The sequence below is a fragment of the Juglans regia genome, chromosome 1 (assembly GCF_001411555.2).
Source record: "Juglans regia cultivar Chandler chromosome 1, Walnut 2.0, whole genome shotgun sequence".
Taxonomy (NCBI): domain Eukaryota; kingdom Viridiplantae; phylum Streptophyta; class Magnoliopsida; order Fagales; family Juglandaceae; genus Juglans; species Juglans regia.
This window is the reverse complement of record NC_049901.1, coordinates 26,820,434-26,839,491: the sequence shown is the minus strand read 5'-3', so window position 1 is coordinate 26,839,491 and position 19,058 is coordinate 26,820,434. Positions and strand designations below refer to the sequence as shown.

General features: G+C 41.9%; 1 protein-coding gene across 1 annotated transcript; it reads left to right on the top strand.

Moving 5' to 3' along the window:
* Positions 1-11,359: 11,359 nt before the first annotated feature.
* On the top strand, positions 11,360-12,846 carry LOC108981680. The gene has a single exon (XM_035695531.1). The coding sequence runs from the start codon at positions 11,759-11,761 to the stop codon at positions 12,677-12,679; it is 921 nt and encodes a 306-aa protein (XP_035551424.1). The 5' UTR covers positions 11,360-11,758; the 3' UTR covers positions 12,680-12,846.
* The last annotated feature ends 6,212 nt before the right edge of the window (positions 12,847-19,058 follow it).

Genomic DNA, 19,058 nt, shown 5'->3' with positions numbered 1-19,058 from the left:
AAAGCCTGCTCGAAAGACAGCTTCCCACTTCCTCACATCGATCTGATCATCGACTCCATAGCAGGCCATCGTATACTCAGCTTCATGGACACCTACTCTAGGTATAACCAAATTCACGGCAATGCCTTTCGGGCTGAAGAACTCGAGCGCCACCTACCAGCGGCTGGTTAACCGTATGTTCAAAAGTCAAGTGGGAAGAAACATGGAAGTCAATGTGGACGACCTGTTGGTTAAGAGTGGGACTCCGGAACAACACTTGGACGATCTGAGGGAGACTTTCACAATATTGATGTAACACCCGGGCCAGCCAAGCCACTTTACAAAAATTTTTAAGTTTTAGTTAAAATCATTTGGGATTACGAGTAAAATTTTTTTTAAAAGAGAGTTTGAGCCTAAGATATTTTTGACGGTATAAATAATTTAATAGGCTTGATAATTAGGTTTAAAATCTTTTAATGGACCAAGTGATTTTTTTTACTCAAAAATTTTAAAGGACAACTGCTATTTAGGTTGAGTCAAGGCCCGAGACTTAAGTAAATTCATGCAATAATTCAAGATCCATTATATGCCCATATATATTTTTTTTAAGACTTGAGAGCCCAGCCCGTGGAAGCGCTATCCAGACTCCTCGTTGCACGGCTTCCATTTTCATGCACGCTCTTCTTCTCTTTTATTCTTTTATTTAGGTTTGATCTATTTTTCTATTTATAGTCTATATATATATATATATATATATATGTGTGTGTGTGTGTGTGTGTGTGTGATGCAACCTCAACCCTAGACTAAGTGCCGCTCATTCTCCTCTTCACAGAAAATCAACCGAGAGCTCCACTTCACTGCGCAAGCAAGGAACCCTATCGTTAACCACGTTGTCCATCACCGAAGCAGAGCCGCGCCTCAGCCACCCAAACAGTTCTATCAACCACTCTCCACGGTGAATCTCTGGCCAGACCCAACCACCCGGCTCAGCCACACGAAGCTCCCGCCCAACGCCCCGAAGCCTCTGTTGCAGCCCCGAAACTCCCCTGCTTTTAGCCACCCGAAACAGAGGTCCTACCACCAAACCACTGTACTGCACCAGTCACTCCAAGCCGTTGCCTCTCGCACAGAAATAGGGCACTGGACGCCCACAGGCCACCTCAGTCGTAACCACCCCTCACGGTGAGCATCTCTTTCGGTCTGCACACTCCTTTCTCTCCGCCTCTCACTCGCTCACCTTGCCCTATCTTTTTCTCTCGTGCTTAGCCCTGCTCGACGGCATCTCCACCCTGTTCCTGCTCTTTAGTCGCGCCACCACTGTCCCGCCAGCCAGCCCCATCGCGCCGTACTCCTCCATGCTTGCCTCGGTCTCCTTGGAGTAAGTCCCTGCCATCGCAAGTCCGGGTGTTTTGTTCCTCTAGTTTTGGTTCTTATGATATATATATATATATATATATATATATATTATTAACCGAATAGTTGAATGTTATTACCGGTTTACCCTTAGTGTATGTTCCGATCCATATTTTCGAATGAGGGGTCTATTTGAGTTTATGTTATCTGGGTTTTTGTTTTAAGTCTCATAGAATATTGTATTTTTGTAGATGATATTTTAATAATATTGTTAGCTAAAGAAAGTAAACCTATTTTTTTTAGAAGAGTTTTTCATGACGTATTTTATAAGATTTTTTTTTAGGTAGTTAAAGTATCCTATCAATTTGTAATACGTTCTTGGTATTTTAGATATTTTAATATTAGTATTCATTGAGTTCCGTAATTATTATAATACTTGTTCGATTAAATTATTGTTCAATACGAATTCGATTTAGTGGATATCGATGGTTTTGGGAAATGATGCTATTTTGAGAGTATGAGGACTTTAGGTTTGAGGAATTTAAAATAGGTTATTCTAACATTTTAGGCTTAAGTATTGAAGTATGTGATTGACTGAAAATTTACGAAAATTACGTGATTTTTATAGGTGAGGATTAATATTGTTGTTCGGCACTTTTGAGGAAAATTTTCGAAAGCTAAGAAGTTCAGGTAAGCGGGGTTCCTATGCTAGATTTGCATAAAAATAAAATAGACTGAGGTTGATTTTTGAAAATGAACATGTTTTGTTATAAAAATATACTTGAACTACCTCAGTTATTTGTTCTGCATTACTCATGAGATTCTGTTTAAGAATAAAGTATTTTTTTGGCATGACTGGTGTAGACATGAGCTATTTTGCATTTTGCTTCTAAACTCTGAAAAAGAGAGTGAATATGAAAGTTTGTGCATAAAATAATGTTTTGTAATTTCTGAAAAACTCTGTTCTGTTCTGAAGATGGTCTGTACTCTAATATGATATGCTTTCTGAAAATTCTGTTCTGTTCTGAAGGTGTTCCGTATTCTGATATGATGTGATTTCTGAAAATTTTTGGCATGACATTCTGAATTGGGATGTGGTTTGTGGATGGTGACCTATTTGACCTACCACGGGTGCTAATAGTGACTTCTGTTTGCGTTGGTACCAACTGTTCTGTTTCTGGTGCACCCACTTTGGAAACAAAATGGTTTTCTGGTGGTCTTTCCTGTGTGCACACTCGGGGCTCCGAGAATAAATAAGGGGAAGATTCACATTCTGTTTCTGCTCGGTTAGCTACCGGGGTTTGCACAACCCTACCATGAGGGTTAAACATGGCCTCTGATGCGATATGATGCTCTGGTACGATCGTGGTCAGTTATGCTATGCCAAAAGAATTTGAATAAGAATATTTTTGAACTTTCACTCTGATATTTTGATAACATATTCTGACTCTGCATTCTGAAAATAAAGTGTTTGTTTCTGCATTCTGAAATCTGTAAATGCTCATGTTTTGCATACTAGTATATGTTCTCTGCTTACTGAGTTGTTGATAACTCACCCCCTCTTATCTCCAATATTTTCAGATGATTGTTGGATATTTCAGCTGAGGATCAGGACTATGAAGAATTGGGTGAGATAACTTAAGAATAGTGGATTAAGAATAGAAAGCTTTCGATGAGTATTGGCAATTTTTTATAGTTATATTGTTGAAATGTGAGTATAAGTGACATATAGAGAAGTTGGTAATTTTTGGGGTTACTGTATTGAGGATTTTATATACGAGTAGGTGTGGTTAATTAAATTTGAAGTGTTTACGTTGATTTGAATCTTTTGGAAGAGTATTAGTAACGTTAGAATCGATTATCTGGTAATATGAATTAACTCTTCGGACCCTCGGGGACGGGGCGTTACAATTGAGGCAGTACCATATGAAGTTGAACCCGACGAAGTGCGCCTTTGGTGTCGGATCAGGGAAGTTTCTGAGATTCATCGTGTCAGAAAGCGAAATCAAAGCCAACCCTGAGAAGGTGTAGGCCATCCTCAACATGGCTCCACCCCAAAGCATAAATAAGGTGCAAAGACTGGCCGGGTGAGTGGCGACTCTCAACAGGTTCATGTCAAGATCGACTGACAAGTGCCTGCCTTTCTTCAAGGTTTTGCGAAAGGCAAAAATATAGGACGGTGAGTGTGACCTGGCATTCAAGGCTCTCAAGAAGTACCTCACAAGCCCCCCGTTCCTCAGCCAACCAAGGTGTGGGGAAACCCTAACCTGTACTTGTTGATCCCCCCCAAGCAGTCTCTTCAGCATTAGTGCACGAAGAGGATGGAGTCCAGAGGCCGGTTTACTACACCAGCAAGGCATATCGTAGGACTGAAGCCAGGTACCCCCGCATAGAGCAACTCACCTTCATGTTGGTGGTAACCACACGCAAGCTACGCCTGTGCTTCCAAGCTCATCCAGTAAGGATCCTCACAAAGACCCCTCTGAAAAAGATCCTGCGAAGGCCGAACGCTTCAAACTGGCTCATGAACTGGGCAATAGAGTTGAGCAAGTTTGACATCGACTATGCGCTGCAGAATACCATCTAGGGGCAAGTGCTGGCGAACTTCATGGCTGAATTAACTAGTTTCCCGACGGAGAGCGAATATGCACCTCTTATGAAGCCCTGGCAAGTTTTCGTAGATGACTCATCTTACCAGGCTGGAGGCGGAGTGGGGGTGCATATCATTATGTCCGAGGGAGAGGAGTACAATTACACCATCAAGTTTGCATTCAAGACCACGAACAACAAGGTTGAATATGAAGCATTGCTTTCTGGACTGGCGGTAGCCAGGTCTCTTGGTGCCACAGAAATTGAAGTGCGAGCCAACTCGCAAGTGGTGGTCAATCAAGTACACGGGGAATTCACCGTGAAGAGCAAAAAATTGAAAAAATACTTGGCACTAGTAAAAGCCGAGCACTCCCACTTCATGTACTTCCAGATTCAGTAGGTGCTGAGGGCAGAAAACTAGGAAGTGGACAAGCTGGCATGCGCGACATCCAAGCAAGAAGACTCCCTTACCAGAGCAGATAGTGGTCCGAACCGTCGAAGTGCCCACCATAGGGAACAAGGTGATGGAGATACAGCCCGAAGCCTCAAATTGGGCAAGGGACATCCTCAAGTACTTGGACGCCAACGAGGTGCCTGATGACAGGCAAGAAGCTAGAAAGGTTAGGAACTGAGCGGCAAGCTACACTCTGATCTCTGTACCGAAGGAGCCACTCAACGCCTCTTTTGAGGTGCATCTCCCTTGAAGAAGTCAATATGTGTTGGCAGGAATACAACAAAAGGATATGCGGCAATCACTCAGGAGGAAAGGCGCTAGATGAAAAAGTGTTGAGGGCGGGGTATTACTAGCCTTGTGCCTTCTGAGATGTCTATGAGTACGCGTGGAAATGTCAAAAGTGCCAAGAGTACTCCAAGGTGCCACACTGCCAGTCGGAAGAATTGACGTCGATCATCTCACATTGGCCCTTCGCACACTCCCCCTGGAAAGGGAGGAGTAAAATTCATGGTAGTAGTTGTGGATTACTTCACTACATGAGTTGAGGCCAAGGCCCTAACAACCATTACGGTGAAGAACCTCATGCAGTTCCTGTGGAAGACGGTGGTTTGCAGGTTTGGCATCCTACGCAGTATCATATCAGACAATGTGAGACAGTTATTCCGATCACTACCGTAACTGGTGCCAGGAGTTGGGGATTGTGTTTCGGTTCTCGTCTCTAGGTCACCCCCAGTCTAACAAGCAGGTGGAGGTGACCAACAAGACGTTTATGGGAATGGTCAAGAAACGACTTGACTATAGGAAAGGTGCATGGGTAAAGGAACTTTCCAGTGTCCTGTGGGCATACTAGGTCACAATAAAGACACCGATAGGAAAAACTCCTTTCACCTTCACTTACGGCCACGGGGCGAAACTGCCAGTGGAAATCGGGATCTCCATCTACAGAGTTTAAAACTTCGAGCAAGACTCCAATGACAAGTGGCTAGAAGAATAGCTTGATTTGCTAGAAGAAGTCAGACTAGAGGCTAAGAATCGCCGCCAACGAAAGGAGGGCCGAGTGATGTTTCAACAAATGAGTGCGTCCAAGAGCATTCAAAGTCGGAGACCTCATACTCAAAGAAACAGAAACAACAACGCCAGACGAGGGAAAGCTAGGCCCCCAATGGGAAGGCCCCTATGTGGTCACCGCTACCAATCACCTGGGCTCCTACAAACTCCAAGACATCCAAGGAAATGAGCTGATGCACCCTTGGAATGCCGAACACCTACAAAATTTTATTGCTAAAGCTAGCTTAATTATTGTAAATTTATGTTTCCATGCATGCACTACAAATCCTAATGGAAGAGGTGTTGTGTTTCAATGTCGAGTTTCAGGAACGTAATAGAATCTCCATCAACGTAATCTCCATCAATAGAATCTTCATCAGCGTAATGTCCATCAACAAAGTCTTCATCAACTATTTACCTCCCCATGGGACACCAAAGGGACGAGTCACGCTAGAGGCTGCTCTATCCCTCCTGCAGAGGAGTGCAGGTCAGTCCTCGACCACTTGAAGAAAAAAACTTACCTCTCTCGTGAGCGTTAATAGGTGGGAGTGGGTCTAGTTACAGACTTCTAGAACAATGTACCTCCCGTGGGGCCAAAAGGCCGAGTTGGACCAAAGGCTACCTTGTCTCTCCAGTGAACGAGAGCGGGTCCAGCCCCGAGGCTATCAGAAAAACTTACACCAACCTCCACCACAACGAAGTGTGGGATCAGCTCCAGTCTGATCGAAACTTACCCTTTCTTGTGATGTCAATGGGTTGGAGCAGGTCCAGTCTCAAACTGCCCGAACAACCTATCTCTTCAGTGTCAACAGCTGAGAAAGCGGGACCAACCCCCCAGCAGCCTGAAAAACTTACTCCAACCCCAATCGCAGTGAAGGAGTGGACCAGCCACATCGCTGTCTGAATTACCTCCCTCAAGGGATACCAAAGGGAAAGGTAGGTCAAAAGGTTGTCTTATCCCTCCTGTTGTGGAGTGTGGATCAGTCCTCAAATACCTTCCTCATAAGCGTCAATAGGCGGGAGCGGGTCTAGTAGCAGACTACCCGAAAAACCTACCACCCCACAGACTAAGGAGACGAGTCGAGCCAGAGGCCGCCTTGTCTCTACTGGACCAGCTACCCAAATAACTTATCCCGACCTCCTCTATGACTAAGAGTGGATTCAATTCCAGCCTGACCCAAAACTTATCCTTCCCTACGGTGTCACAATGGGCAGGAGCGGGTCCAGTAGCAGACTGCCAGAACAACCTACCTCCCTTGGGAAACAAAGGATGGGTTGAGCCAATGGCCACCTTGTCCCTCCCATGACGGAGAACGGGTCCATCCCCGAGGCTGCCTTAAAAGTTACCCCAACCCCTATCGCGACAAAGGAGAGGACTAATCATATCACTGTCCAAGTTACCTCCTCGGGGCAAAATGGCAGTTTGACTTGAGGCATTCCGACCCTTGCTCGACAGAGTGTGAGTAGTCCTCAGCTACTCGAAGACAAAGACTTACCTTCCTCATAAGCGTCAATAGGCGGGAGGGGCTTCAGTAGCAGATTGCCCGAACGATCTACCTCCCGGCAGACCAAAGAGAAGGGTCGAGCCAGAGATTGTCTTGTCTCCCCGCGATGGAGGGTGGGACCAGCCCCACGGCTATCCGAATAACTTGTCCTAACCTCTGCTACCACAAAGAGTGGGTTTAGTGCCAGCCTGACCCAAAACTTACCCTTCCCTATGGTGTTAATGGGAGAGAGCAAGTCCAGTAGCAGATTGCCTGAACAACCTACGTCTCGCAGGGAACAAAGGGATGGGTTGAGCCAGAGGCCACTTGGTCCCTCCCGCAACAGAGACTGGGTCTAGCCCCAAGCTTTCCCGAAAACTTACCCTGACCCCCATTAGAGGCAAATGAGCGGACCAGCCACATCACTATCCGAATTACCTCATCGAGGGGCAAAGGGCCAGTTTGGCTTGAGGCATTTCGACCCCTCCCTGATGGAGTGTAGTACGTGTCCTTCGACTGCCCAAATGCTGCACCAAGGAATGAATATCAACAACATGGTAAAGCGCGGCAAGCACATCGCGTCATAGGCCAAAGGCCCCAGGTTTGCGAAATCTAACTCCTACGAAACTAAGGATAAAGTTATGATAGCCTACTTATTTTTCAGTCAAGAATTAAATAAGCAATGTCAATGGGCGGGAGCGAGTTTAGTCCCAAACTGCTCGAACAACCTACCTCCTGCGAGGACAAAAAGGACGGGTTGAGCCAGAGGCCGCCTTGTCCCTCCCACGACAGATAGTGGGTCCGGCCTCTAGGTCACCCAAATACTTACCCCGACCCCAATTGCAGCAAAGAGTAGCCATGATTATTTAATTTGACTCCACGGCCATGGTGCTACTCGGAGGGACATAGAGGCAAGTTAGCAAAACGCTTCTTGGTCTCTCCCCTTGGAGGAGGCAACCAGAGTCTCCCTGAAGCGACATAACTCTTAGAGGGGATTTCCATCCCCTCCAAGCCGACGGTAGCAGACGAGGACCAGCATACGCTAACGATACTTTTTATTCCCAATTACATATAAAAATAAAGCACGACAACACAAAATGGAATGACTAAAGGACTAGGCGGGGTAAAGCGCGTCTGGGAGATCGACGACAAAAATAAGAAAATTCACTCAAAGGAAAAGCAAAGAGGCATCGGGCTCGTCAACGATATTGCTAAAGGCGCCAAGAGGATAACTAACTAACAAAGGCAAATAAAGACAATATAAGCAAGAAGTTTTCCATCAGTGGGGTCATCGGGGATGGGTTCGGTGTTGGCGGGGTAAACCGTAAAGCTCTGGATGACGACAATGCTCCCGCTCGACGCGGACCCCATAATTTGTTGTGTCAAAGCACCTAGGCCGGTTGTAAAAAAAAAAAAAAAAAAAATGAAAGGGGAGTTCCTAAAAGTGAATGGCCACAGAAGATAAACAAAAAGCAAAAATGATAATGTTATTGACAACATGAAGCCACAAGCTTTCAAAGGACAAGTTACGACGTGAAGCGACAAGTTACAACATGAAGCCGCAAGCTTACAATGAACAAATTACAACATGAAGTGACAAGTTACAAGCTTACATTGACATACAACATAAGTCAACTAGATACAACAAAAAGTCATGGAGGCACAAGCAAACCGAATCCTGATGAGATCATATTCTAGTAGAAGTGCAGACAGGGATCTCCATCATTACGACCTCGCTTCAAAAGGTTGTGAGTGAGGAGAAACTCACGTGTCGTAAAGTTTGAGTAGTCAACCCGACAAATGATGCAACACGACACAAGGACCCTCCAACGCGCGACACCAAATGATGAAGCACGACACAAGGATCCTCCACGCGCTAGGAGGGAGCTGATCAGGTGCCAACTAGAGAAAATCCAACATTTCTTGCACTGGATGACAAAAAGGCAATCTGAGGCCACTTTGGAGGCAAAACCCTCGAAATCTACCCCTCCTTCTGTAGGGGAGGCACCTTGAGTTCCACAGTTCGAGGAATCCTGTAGGTCTCCTTCAATGACTCCAACTCGACGGGAGTCACCTCTGAACGCCACAAGAAGCCAGCAAACTCATCTAGAACAGTGTCGCCTTGTCCGTTTGTAGCATGGACAGGGTCGGGAGATCTAGCCGGCCCGGAAGGGTGCAAGGATTTTTTGGGGGCCATTAGAAACCAAAAAGAAAGATGAGGAATCAGAACGAACAATGCAAGGAGAAGTGCTTGAAAGAGAAAAGGGAACACATGATATTCAGTAGAAGAGACAATAGACAAAGTAACACGTTGCTAAGCAAGAATGGGACCTTATATAGGCAAGCTCGACGATTGACATCCTGAGGCAGTAGGAACCCATGTGCCCCACGGAGTACCAGAGTCCCACGATCGCCATGAGTCCAGCAAAGTGTATCCAATGAGGTGACTTGGGAAAGAAGTAATCGCCTGACACGAATAGTGACAAAGGGACTGAAAAGGCTCCATTTAATGTGGATCAAAACTATCAAAAAACAGTCATAAAAGTTTAAGGTGAATCGTTGCCAGGTATTGTGTAAAGAAGAAAAAGCCACTCGGATATGGCCGGAAAGCATAAGTGTGACACGTGAGCACCAAGATAACCACAACTGCCCGTCCAGGGAAAGAAAAAGTCGTATAGCCGTAGTTGCAAAAATTGGTTAATCAAGGAAGGAAAGAATTCCCATCGGACCCATCTAATAGGAATTGGCGGGGTAATTGTAAGGGGATTTCCCCCTCACCCATAAGCCCACTAGGCGCTCGACCGAGGGTAATGGGCTTCGCCCCGATACCTGGCCCCAGGGCCCAAACTTGCCCACGAAGCAACTTGTCTACAAGGAAAAGTAAGCAATGATAGATGATAGGATAGACATGCCTGACGCCACTCAGCCTCATCCCGCTCATGGGGATTCATACAGGATAAAATAAAAAGATGGAGAACCTTTGATCTTCTGACAAGGGAACGTCGACAGACCACTGAAGACACTAACAGAGTAAAGAAAATTGGGGGAACCACACTGCATTAATGGTGCCAGTACCCGAGCAACACGCCACATTAATGGCGTCGTCAAGGAGGCACGCCGCATTTAAAGGACTTTGACAAAAAGAATAGTAAAAAGGACATGGGCTCCACGGGGCAGGCACGATCTGTCCCCCCAGACTCCAAGTATAAATAGCAATTTTCAGGTATGAAAAAGCGTAGACTCTCTCTTTATTTACAAACTTCCAAAATATTCTATTGACTTTAGCATCGGAGACTCTCTGCCCTCTCCCAGCTTCTTTCTTTTTCGTTTTCGCAAACCCAACTTTAAAGATCCTAGTTGTTGGAATCTAGCTCAAAAGTGTACGAAATATGACATGTGCGTTTAGATGTTAAATTGAGTTGAGTTGAGTTGAGTTGAGATGATAAAATATTGTTAGAATATTATTTATTATTATTATTATTTTGAGATTTAAAAAAGTTGAATTATTTATTATATTTTATATTGAGATTTGAAAAAATTATAATGATGAGTTGAGATAGGTTTGCTTTCCAAACGAAAGATGGACAATATAGTTACTGTACAGGGTACAATTTAAGGCTGGCTGATGTGCATTGTATAAAGGGAACTAGGGAAACTAAACAAAGACCAGCACCAACAACTGTGGTCCAACGTGTGAAATGTGTACTGCATGGCTTCACTCGGGGTTTCTGGAGGACCAGTGCTTCGGTAAAGGTATTAATCATGTTAAGTGGTTTCTAGAAAAACATTAATATAACAAACCCTCGATTCAATCAATTATATTTTTATGTGACGGACAGCGCCGTTAATGCGGATTAGATTTGCTTAAACTAAAAGCTTTCTTCTAAATCTAACCAATGTCGCTTCGGTTGGACTTGTCTATGACCCCCACTAAGGGAGAAAAATGAGAATTTCGTTTTTGTTTTTATTTTTAAAAACGAGCTCTTATAGGTGGGACGGCTTTGTAGAATATATATATATATATATATGAAAATATTAAATGTAATTTAAAAAAAAATTAATTCTATACATATTAGTTATTGATATGTTAAAAAATATAAAATTTAAAATTTAAAAGAAAACTATCTTTTGAGTAAAAGTGTGAGTAAAACTAAAACTGAAAGTTCATTAAGGTTGTGTTTGAATATTGAAGTGAGTTGAGTTGAATTGAGTTGAGATGATAAAATATTGTTAAAATATTATTTTTTAATATTATTATTATTTTAGAATTTGAAAATTTTGAATTGTTTATTATATTTTATGTTGAAATTTAAAAAAATTATTATGATGAATTGAAAGGAGTTAAAGAACCAAACCAAGCCGCATCCAACAGGTGAAGATTTATCTTGTAAGCATGTCTCTTGCATAAAAGCCTCTTTATTTAGTGAATTGATTGAACCAGCAAGAACTCCCTTAAGCTCTCTCTCTCTCACTCTCACTCTCACTCAACCCTGTGTAACGTCGAGAATTGGAGATGCAGAGTCCCTCTCCAAAGTTTGTCATATCTTCCTTTTACGTCCTTCGCTAGCAGTCACTTCGTACTTGTCCCTATTACTACTACCTCTGCTCAAGATTTTGATGAACCTGCAGAGAATCCCTTCAGGTATAAGTCAGATTTTCCCTCTTCCCTCTTCCCTCTTTATGAAATAGTAAATGCGCGCATGGTTGTCAAGAGTCTAGATACCGGTGGTTCTCCTTTTAAAAGGCAGTAATTCTCATTGCTTTTGAGCTGAGCAGTGTGCTAATATTATATTGGTGTCTCTTCTTTCTTTCTTCTTCTTGATCTTCTTCGTACAATCGATAAAATTACCCCATGGCCAATCCGTTTGAGAGCTCTTCGTTCAGAACAACCAGATTTGATACGGCAATCTGGGCAGCAAAGCTCTTACTATTAGCCATAGGAATTATATCCACTTATATTTTTTTCAAAGTGGCAATAATTCCATACACAATAGACTTGTCCCTATCCACTCTACCACGCCTCTGGATCTCCCTCAGAAGTTGGCTCTCTCCCCCTTACATCTACATCATTGTCAACTTCATCATCATCACCATCGCCACCACCTCTGCCTTCCAACACCAAAACCACCCTCCTTTATCTTTACCCACAATTGCTAAGCCCACCACCCACAAATCCCAACCCCAAGATCAGACTCCTAGTTTCAAAGACTCAACCTCAGACGCCGTACCCACAACAAACAGCATTGATGATTTCTATGACATCATCTGGGACGAAATCGTGCAATTAGAGCACGAGAAGCAACGAATTGAACATTTTGTGTCGTCCGAGCCTTCACCAGAATCATCTTCCGAGAACTCTCGCTTGACGGAAGCCGAAGGGAAGGACGGAGACAACGATGAGAGCACCTTCGACGCGACTTGGAATGCGATCATGGAGGCGCAAGGGAAGCCATTGAAGCGGCAGCTCAAGAAAAGCGAGACGTGGGATTTGCCGCCTCGGCTTGAGAGGTTTGGAGCGATTCTGAATGATGGTGATATTGCAGTCCATGGAGATGATGAGGATGATCCAGTGGGCTGGGCTCGGCGGGAGCTGAAGAAGTCGGACACATTCAACGACAGAGTATCATTGGTGATGATGAGGAAGAAATCAATGAGTCAGGAGGAGTTGAACAGCCGAGCGGAAGCGTTCATCAAGAAGTTCAATGCTGAGATGAGGCTACAGAGGCTTGAATCGGATCAGCGCTTCATGGAGATGGTGAATCGTGGTATCTAAGTTTATTTCAAAATCTTATCACGAGTATTAAAAGAGATGGATTGCTGTTTCAATTATTAGCATTAGAAACCCCAAAGAAAATGAGACATTCTATCGACCACCTCCATAGAAGAGTACTTTTTGATATTTTCTTATATATATACTCTATAATGTGTTTTTAGTCAAAATTATTGTTGATTATAAATTCTGATTTGCTAAACTGGAGTTTACAGTCACTTAAAAGATAGATATATGAAGCATACCATATATGACTTTAGAGATACTTGGGTTCTGTTCTCATATGGGACACGTGTCTCATAACAAGACAAGAGATTCGTATAACTATTAGATCGTATCAAATTCCTGATAATAATATAAATATTTATTATGATTTCTAACATATTTTTATAATATATGCATAAACTATTTGTTCGAATTTTATGTATGGTACACCTCTTTAACGTGAAATCTTTTTGAAGAAAAAAATAAAAAGAAGCTAGCTTATTACCACAACTCCTTGCACAGAAAAAGAAGTAAGCTTACTACCTTGGTTGGCAATCTACCAAAAGCATCCATCACGTTTAGTATAATGAACGGCATCTGTCGACTGTCCCAAAAGAATATGGATCTTTCGGGACAAAGGATCATGTAAGGGGATTTACCCCCCTGTAGGCTCGAGTAACAAGCACATGAGGGATGTTCGGGAAAGGGGGCAGGAGAGCCCAACCCAGACTAATGACCCTCCACTAAGAGAAGTCATTGGGCCTCAACGGGGCAATCGGCCCGTAAGCAAAACCAATCAGTGAAGCAATTTCATGCAGAAAAGACGAGCAATAGGGACAGATGGGACCATCGCCTTGATACACCCCAGTAACTCCTAACCCTCGAGAACCTGTACAGGTAGGTGGACGAGAGATGCAGAGGACCCTCGATCTCCTAACATAAGGTATAGAGAGACTCGGCAATGATCACTCGCAGTAGGGTTGAAAAACCGACCTATCGGTTCGATTTTGGGCCCAAACCTAAACTGGCCGATAGGGTGGTTTAAAGGGGGCAAAGCGGCCGAAATCGATCGTGTATGGGGGAGGGGGAGGGGGGGGAACCGGCCGGTTTGGTTATCGACTGGTTCACGGTCAGTTTATCAGTTTGGGCCAATTTGGGCCACAATTTTTGGGTCGTTTGGGCCCTTTTAAGACCCAATTCAACCTCTTTTTGGACTTAATTTGTTATTCAAGATCATCTACATTTTAGATTTTTTTTTGCATAATTTTTAAAGTTAATTTTACATATTCAATTTCTTTTTAATTTTAATGTCATGTATATACGATTAGTAACTAATAACTACTACATATATACTACTTATATTTTATAGTCTTATTATCTTATATACTAATTACTAGATAAATAAATAAAAACTTCACTAAATGTTTAATACACATTACAAATACAACCAAATTGTCTTAAGCAAGTAAGCAACAAATAACAATTGTTCTTGAATAAAATCAAGAAAATCTTCATTCTTCAACATTCCAAATAGATTCCCAATGGCCAATGCAGTCTTCGACTCTTCACTCATCAATAGTTGTGATGTACGATGCTCCTAACTCTATATAGAAAAATACCAAATAATCAATAATAATAAATTAGGATAATGAAAAAATAAATAAATTAAATTATAAAAGTAAATGAATATGAAAATTGAATGAGAAAAACACATTACCAGATTCTACTACAAAGTTCTCAACATTATCCATGGAGTCTCGAATATTAATTGGCGTTGACGGATGTCGCAACCAATTTTGAGTACAAATAAGTGTCTCAACAGTTTTCAGAGCCAAGAAACTCCGAAAATGATCAAGTACATGACCTCTCGTACTAAATGCTGACTCTGATGCAACCATGGAAACAGTCATGGCTAACACGTCTCGTGCAATCCTCACAAGTATAGGATAGTTAGGCTCATTCACTTTCCACAAATTTAACAAGTTAAAAGATTGGCTGAATGCCTCACAATCATCTGATAAATACCGGTCTATCTATGTTTTGGTAGCTGTAGATCCAGAGGCAGTCGATGCTAGCAACCACTCATAAAAAAGTTATGACTCATGATTGTCTTCAGCATCATTTGGAAGTGCAAATGCCGGAGGGGGAACATGTTATCAGCTACTTGAGGTAGAATCAAACGTAGCATTATACTCTACATATATGTTTGATAATAAATGTCTCACCCTCGACAACAAATCTTTAGCCCAATTATCATCATAGATTTTTTTCAAGTGAAAAGTAAGAAGCCCCAACTTACTACGTGGATCAAGGACAACTGTAATCAACAATAACAAATTCATCCTATCAAATAAACCCCAATACTTATCAAATTTCATTCTCATGCATATGGTCATGCTCATCAAACAAATATTCTCACTCTCACACAGTCTAACCAACTCTTTTTGGAGCATACAAATCTCCAAAAAACTTGTGTTTGTCGTAACATGTAAAGACCCAGAAAATCGACAAGTGGTATCATAAAAACATCTTCAAAAATTTCACAAAAACCAGCACTGACTCCCACTCGTCAGCTCTAGGAGGTCCAATGTTCCCATCCTTAAAGTAAGAGAGAAAATTGTAGTCCTCACTCTTCATTCGCTTAAAAGCCTTCTCAAATTTCTTAGCAGCCTCCAACATCATGTAAGTTGAATTCCATTGGGTTTGCACATCAAGGCACAACATTTTTTTACAATCAATTTTCTCATTTTCCGCACATCTCTTAAACTTGTCGAATCTTGCAGGAGAGGAGCGCACATATCTAAACACATTTCTAACCATTGTAATGGCATCATCACACTCCTTAAGACCCCCATTCACGACAAGGTTCAGAATATGAGCATAACATCTCATGTGCATATACTTTCCCTCCAACATATTCTCCATCAAAAAATGCCTTAAATATGCAATTGCAGTATCATTTAAGCAAGCATTATCAATAGTAACAGTAAATATTTTATCAATGCCCCAATGAAGAAGGTACGATTCAACATATTTTCCAATGGTATCCCCTCGATGATTAGGGATTAAACAAAAATTAATGATTTTCTTTTGCAATTTCCCATCACTATCAATGAAATGGGCAATTATGCACATATAATTAAGATTTTGTACCGATGTCCACGTATCGATAGTTAATGAAATCCTCATTCCCCCATCTTTAAATAACTTTTTAAGTTTGGCCTTTTCAGATGCAAATAGTTTCATACAATCTCTTGCAACCGTCGCTCGACATGACACTTTAAATCTAGATTCAAGCAACCAAACCATCTTCTTAAATCCTTGCCCTTCAATAATTATAAATGGTAATTCATCGAGGATTACCATCTCCGCAAGCTCTATCTTCACAGCCTCCTCACTATATTTATGGGTTACAATATCTCTTAAAGAACTATCACTCTCTCTAAACCCCTCCGAGGATACCTCACCTACTAATGTTGTTTGGTATTTATCTAAAGGCTCACATTTATAAGGATTTTTGGAACATGAAGGTAGACGGTTTTGCATGGTTGAAGTTTCGTTCCTCTTCGAGTGGCAAGCGTATATCTTGCCACAATAATTACACTTGGCCTTAGGATCCTCTACGGAACAACCCTAAACTTTTGTAAAATGGTTCCAAACAATTGACAGATCATTCCCCTCCCATTTTTTAGGAAGTGGACAATTACTACTATTAGGGGCACTTGAAGCCTGTGTTTTGGTATTTGAGAGTTCGAATCAAGATCAATTGGACTTGACGAAAAATCCATCTAACATGTAAAACCAAGAAAGAACAAAAAAATCAACACAATTGTCAATTACATAGCAGCTAGTTTGCAACATGGCAAACACCACAAATCTAAGATTCTAATCTACATTTTAGATCGCTCATAAATCTCACAAATTATTTTAAGAATCAAAATAAATTTATAACAAAACTGTTAATCAACACAAGTTAATAATTTGAAATTTGAAATTTCAATCAATTAGGACCTCCACTGACTGAGACTCTGAGTCTCTGAGTCTTATGAACATTTATCAAAAATTCAAAATCTATCAAAATCAGAAAACCTGTAAATGCACTGAGTCACTGATTGAGTCTTATGAAGCTATGAACATTTATCAAATTGCATCTTCAAAAACCACCGATTGTACAAAATCTATCAAAATTAAAAACTCGTGAATGCACAGTCATGCACATGCACTGACTGAGTCTTATGAATATTGATAACAATTATAAATTCTCATCAACATTGTGTTCAATTATCAATGTTCATCACCAATTCACTATTTCACCATCCCAAACCAGAAAACACTATCCCTAACCCTAGACCCAAATACCACAAGGCACAATGGCACAACCTCTTAGGCTCTTATCAAAATATAAATTTCAACAAAATCACTAATCAGACTCATCAGTCGACAGTCATCACTAAATTTAAAACAAAATCTTAGAATTTTCATCCCTCAAATTTCAAAATCATACCTAAAAAATAGGTGGAGGCTTGGAGCGGTGGAGGCTACATCGTTTGCCAGAGGAACGTGGAGCAGTGGAGGTTGCGCCACTGCCATTGAAGAGCTGTGGAAGGCTGAAGCTGGTGAGTGGCGGGACGTTGCTGAGGAGTGAGGGCTCAAAATTGAATGAGAAGAGAAGAAGAGGGAGGGGGATAATAAGCCCTAGTAGAAACGGCGTCATTTGGCTTATGCCAAACGGCGCAGTTCCCTTTATTTTGTTTTTCTAAACTTAAGTTGCAGAATGACGTCGTTTCACTTATTTAAGTGAAACGGCGTCGTTTAATGACGATCTATATATATATATATAAAATAAAAGGTATATGATGTTGGCCGGTTTATCAGTTTTTAGCTAGTTCAAACCGGGACCGAACCGGCCGACGCCGGTTTTGATTATTTACCACCGATGGCCGACCTGCTCCCTGCAGATTTCAGCCATTTCTGAGCTCCGACGGCCAGTCTGAGTCGGTCCCGGTCGGTTGGCCGGTTTGTTATATAGCCCTAACTCGCAGGCTAAAGTCTAGTCAAGAAGCCACGCCGCATTAATGGCACCGCTCCTTGGACTCCACGCCACATTAATGACACCACATCATGAGGAGTCATGCCACATTAAAGGATTCTGACCAAACAATAGTTGAGGTGACATGAGCCCCCTAAGGCAAGGTACGGGATGTCCCCATCCAAAAACTTCGTATAAAAACTAGGATGCCTCCAACCTCCACTTGGGATGTAGCAATTCTTCTAGGGGCAGTCAGCCATTGCAAACGGTGGGCAGTTGGCTTGACGTGGCAATTATGCCATGTTAATTAAACAAAAAAAGAACAAGAACAAGAAATGCGGGAAAGATGCTACTGTTGGCTTCTTCTTCAAGTTTCTTTTTCTTCCAAAATATTCTGAGCTCTACAGAAAAGTGGAAAAAGCTTTCACATTGTGCTTGCTTTGATTGTTGAAAGAAAGTGGAAAAAAAAATGGAAAAAACACTGAGTTCAGTCGTGTGGGGTAAGCGTCATCGTCTTCTTCTGCGTTTAGTCTTCGGCATCGTCATCTGTAACTAAACCGGTAAGAAATCATGGTGTGGGTCTTTGTCTTCTCCTTCACAGTACTCTACCGTGTGGGTCTTCATCTTCTTCTTCACTGTGTGGTAAGAAATCACAGTTTGGATTGGGCTTTGAATGTATTAGATGAATTTGCTCTATTTTGAAGCTATTTTTTCAAGCTCTATTTTGAAGCATTTTTTTTTCAATTGAAAGTGAAGCTCTGTTGATCCCACTCCATTGCTCGTGCCACTGAGTTCAGCCTGCATGAATGGTTAAAGAAATTCCCTAAGTCTTGGCAACACAAGCAAATGCAAATTCCAACATGTTTAAAAATGGGTTTCAGTTTCTCACAATTGTTTTTTGATGAATGTTTGCGTTGTTCTCATGTTGTAAAATTAGGAAATAGAAGACAACATGATTAAAGTCGACAACCCACGAGTTTCCTTTCCCATTCACAGAACCCCTTGCATCTGTGGACTTTATGTTCATCCCTCTCACATTGTTCCTATCAACCACAACTTGTTCGATATCTTTGAAAGATCCATTGGTTTCATCCAACTGAACAATTTCAACTCCATTATCAAACCCACAAAACATGTTATTAACAATATCGATTGCATGTGCAACCCCATTTATTGATTTCAGGACAATGTATGCATCTCCAAGGAAAAAGGTATTACAGATATGTAGCTATACAGGGTCTTCAGCAACTATACCAGTGTAGTCCAAGTAGGAATTCATGATTCGGGTTTGTCAAACCGGGTAGTTTAGATAATGAACTTGTGCCACCAAAACCAGTGGCCTTATTGTAGCAGAGAGGGAGGGAAATC

Bases quoted from the DNA above. Each gene is read 5' to 3' on its own strand.
- LOC108981680 (XM_035695531.1), top strand. From the start codon at position 11,759: ATGGCCAATCCGTTTGAGAGCTCTTCGTTCAGAACAACCAGATTTGAT.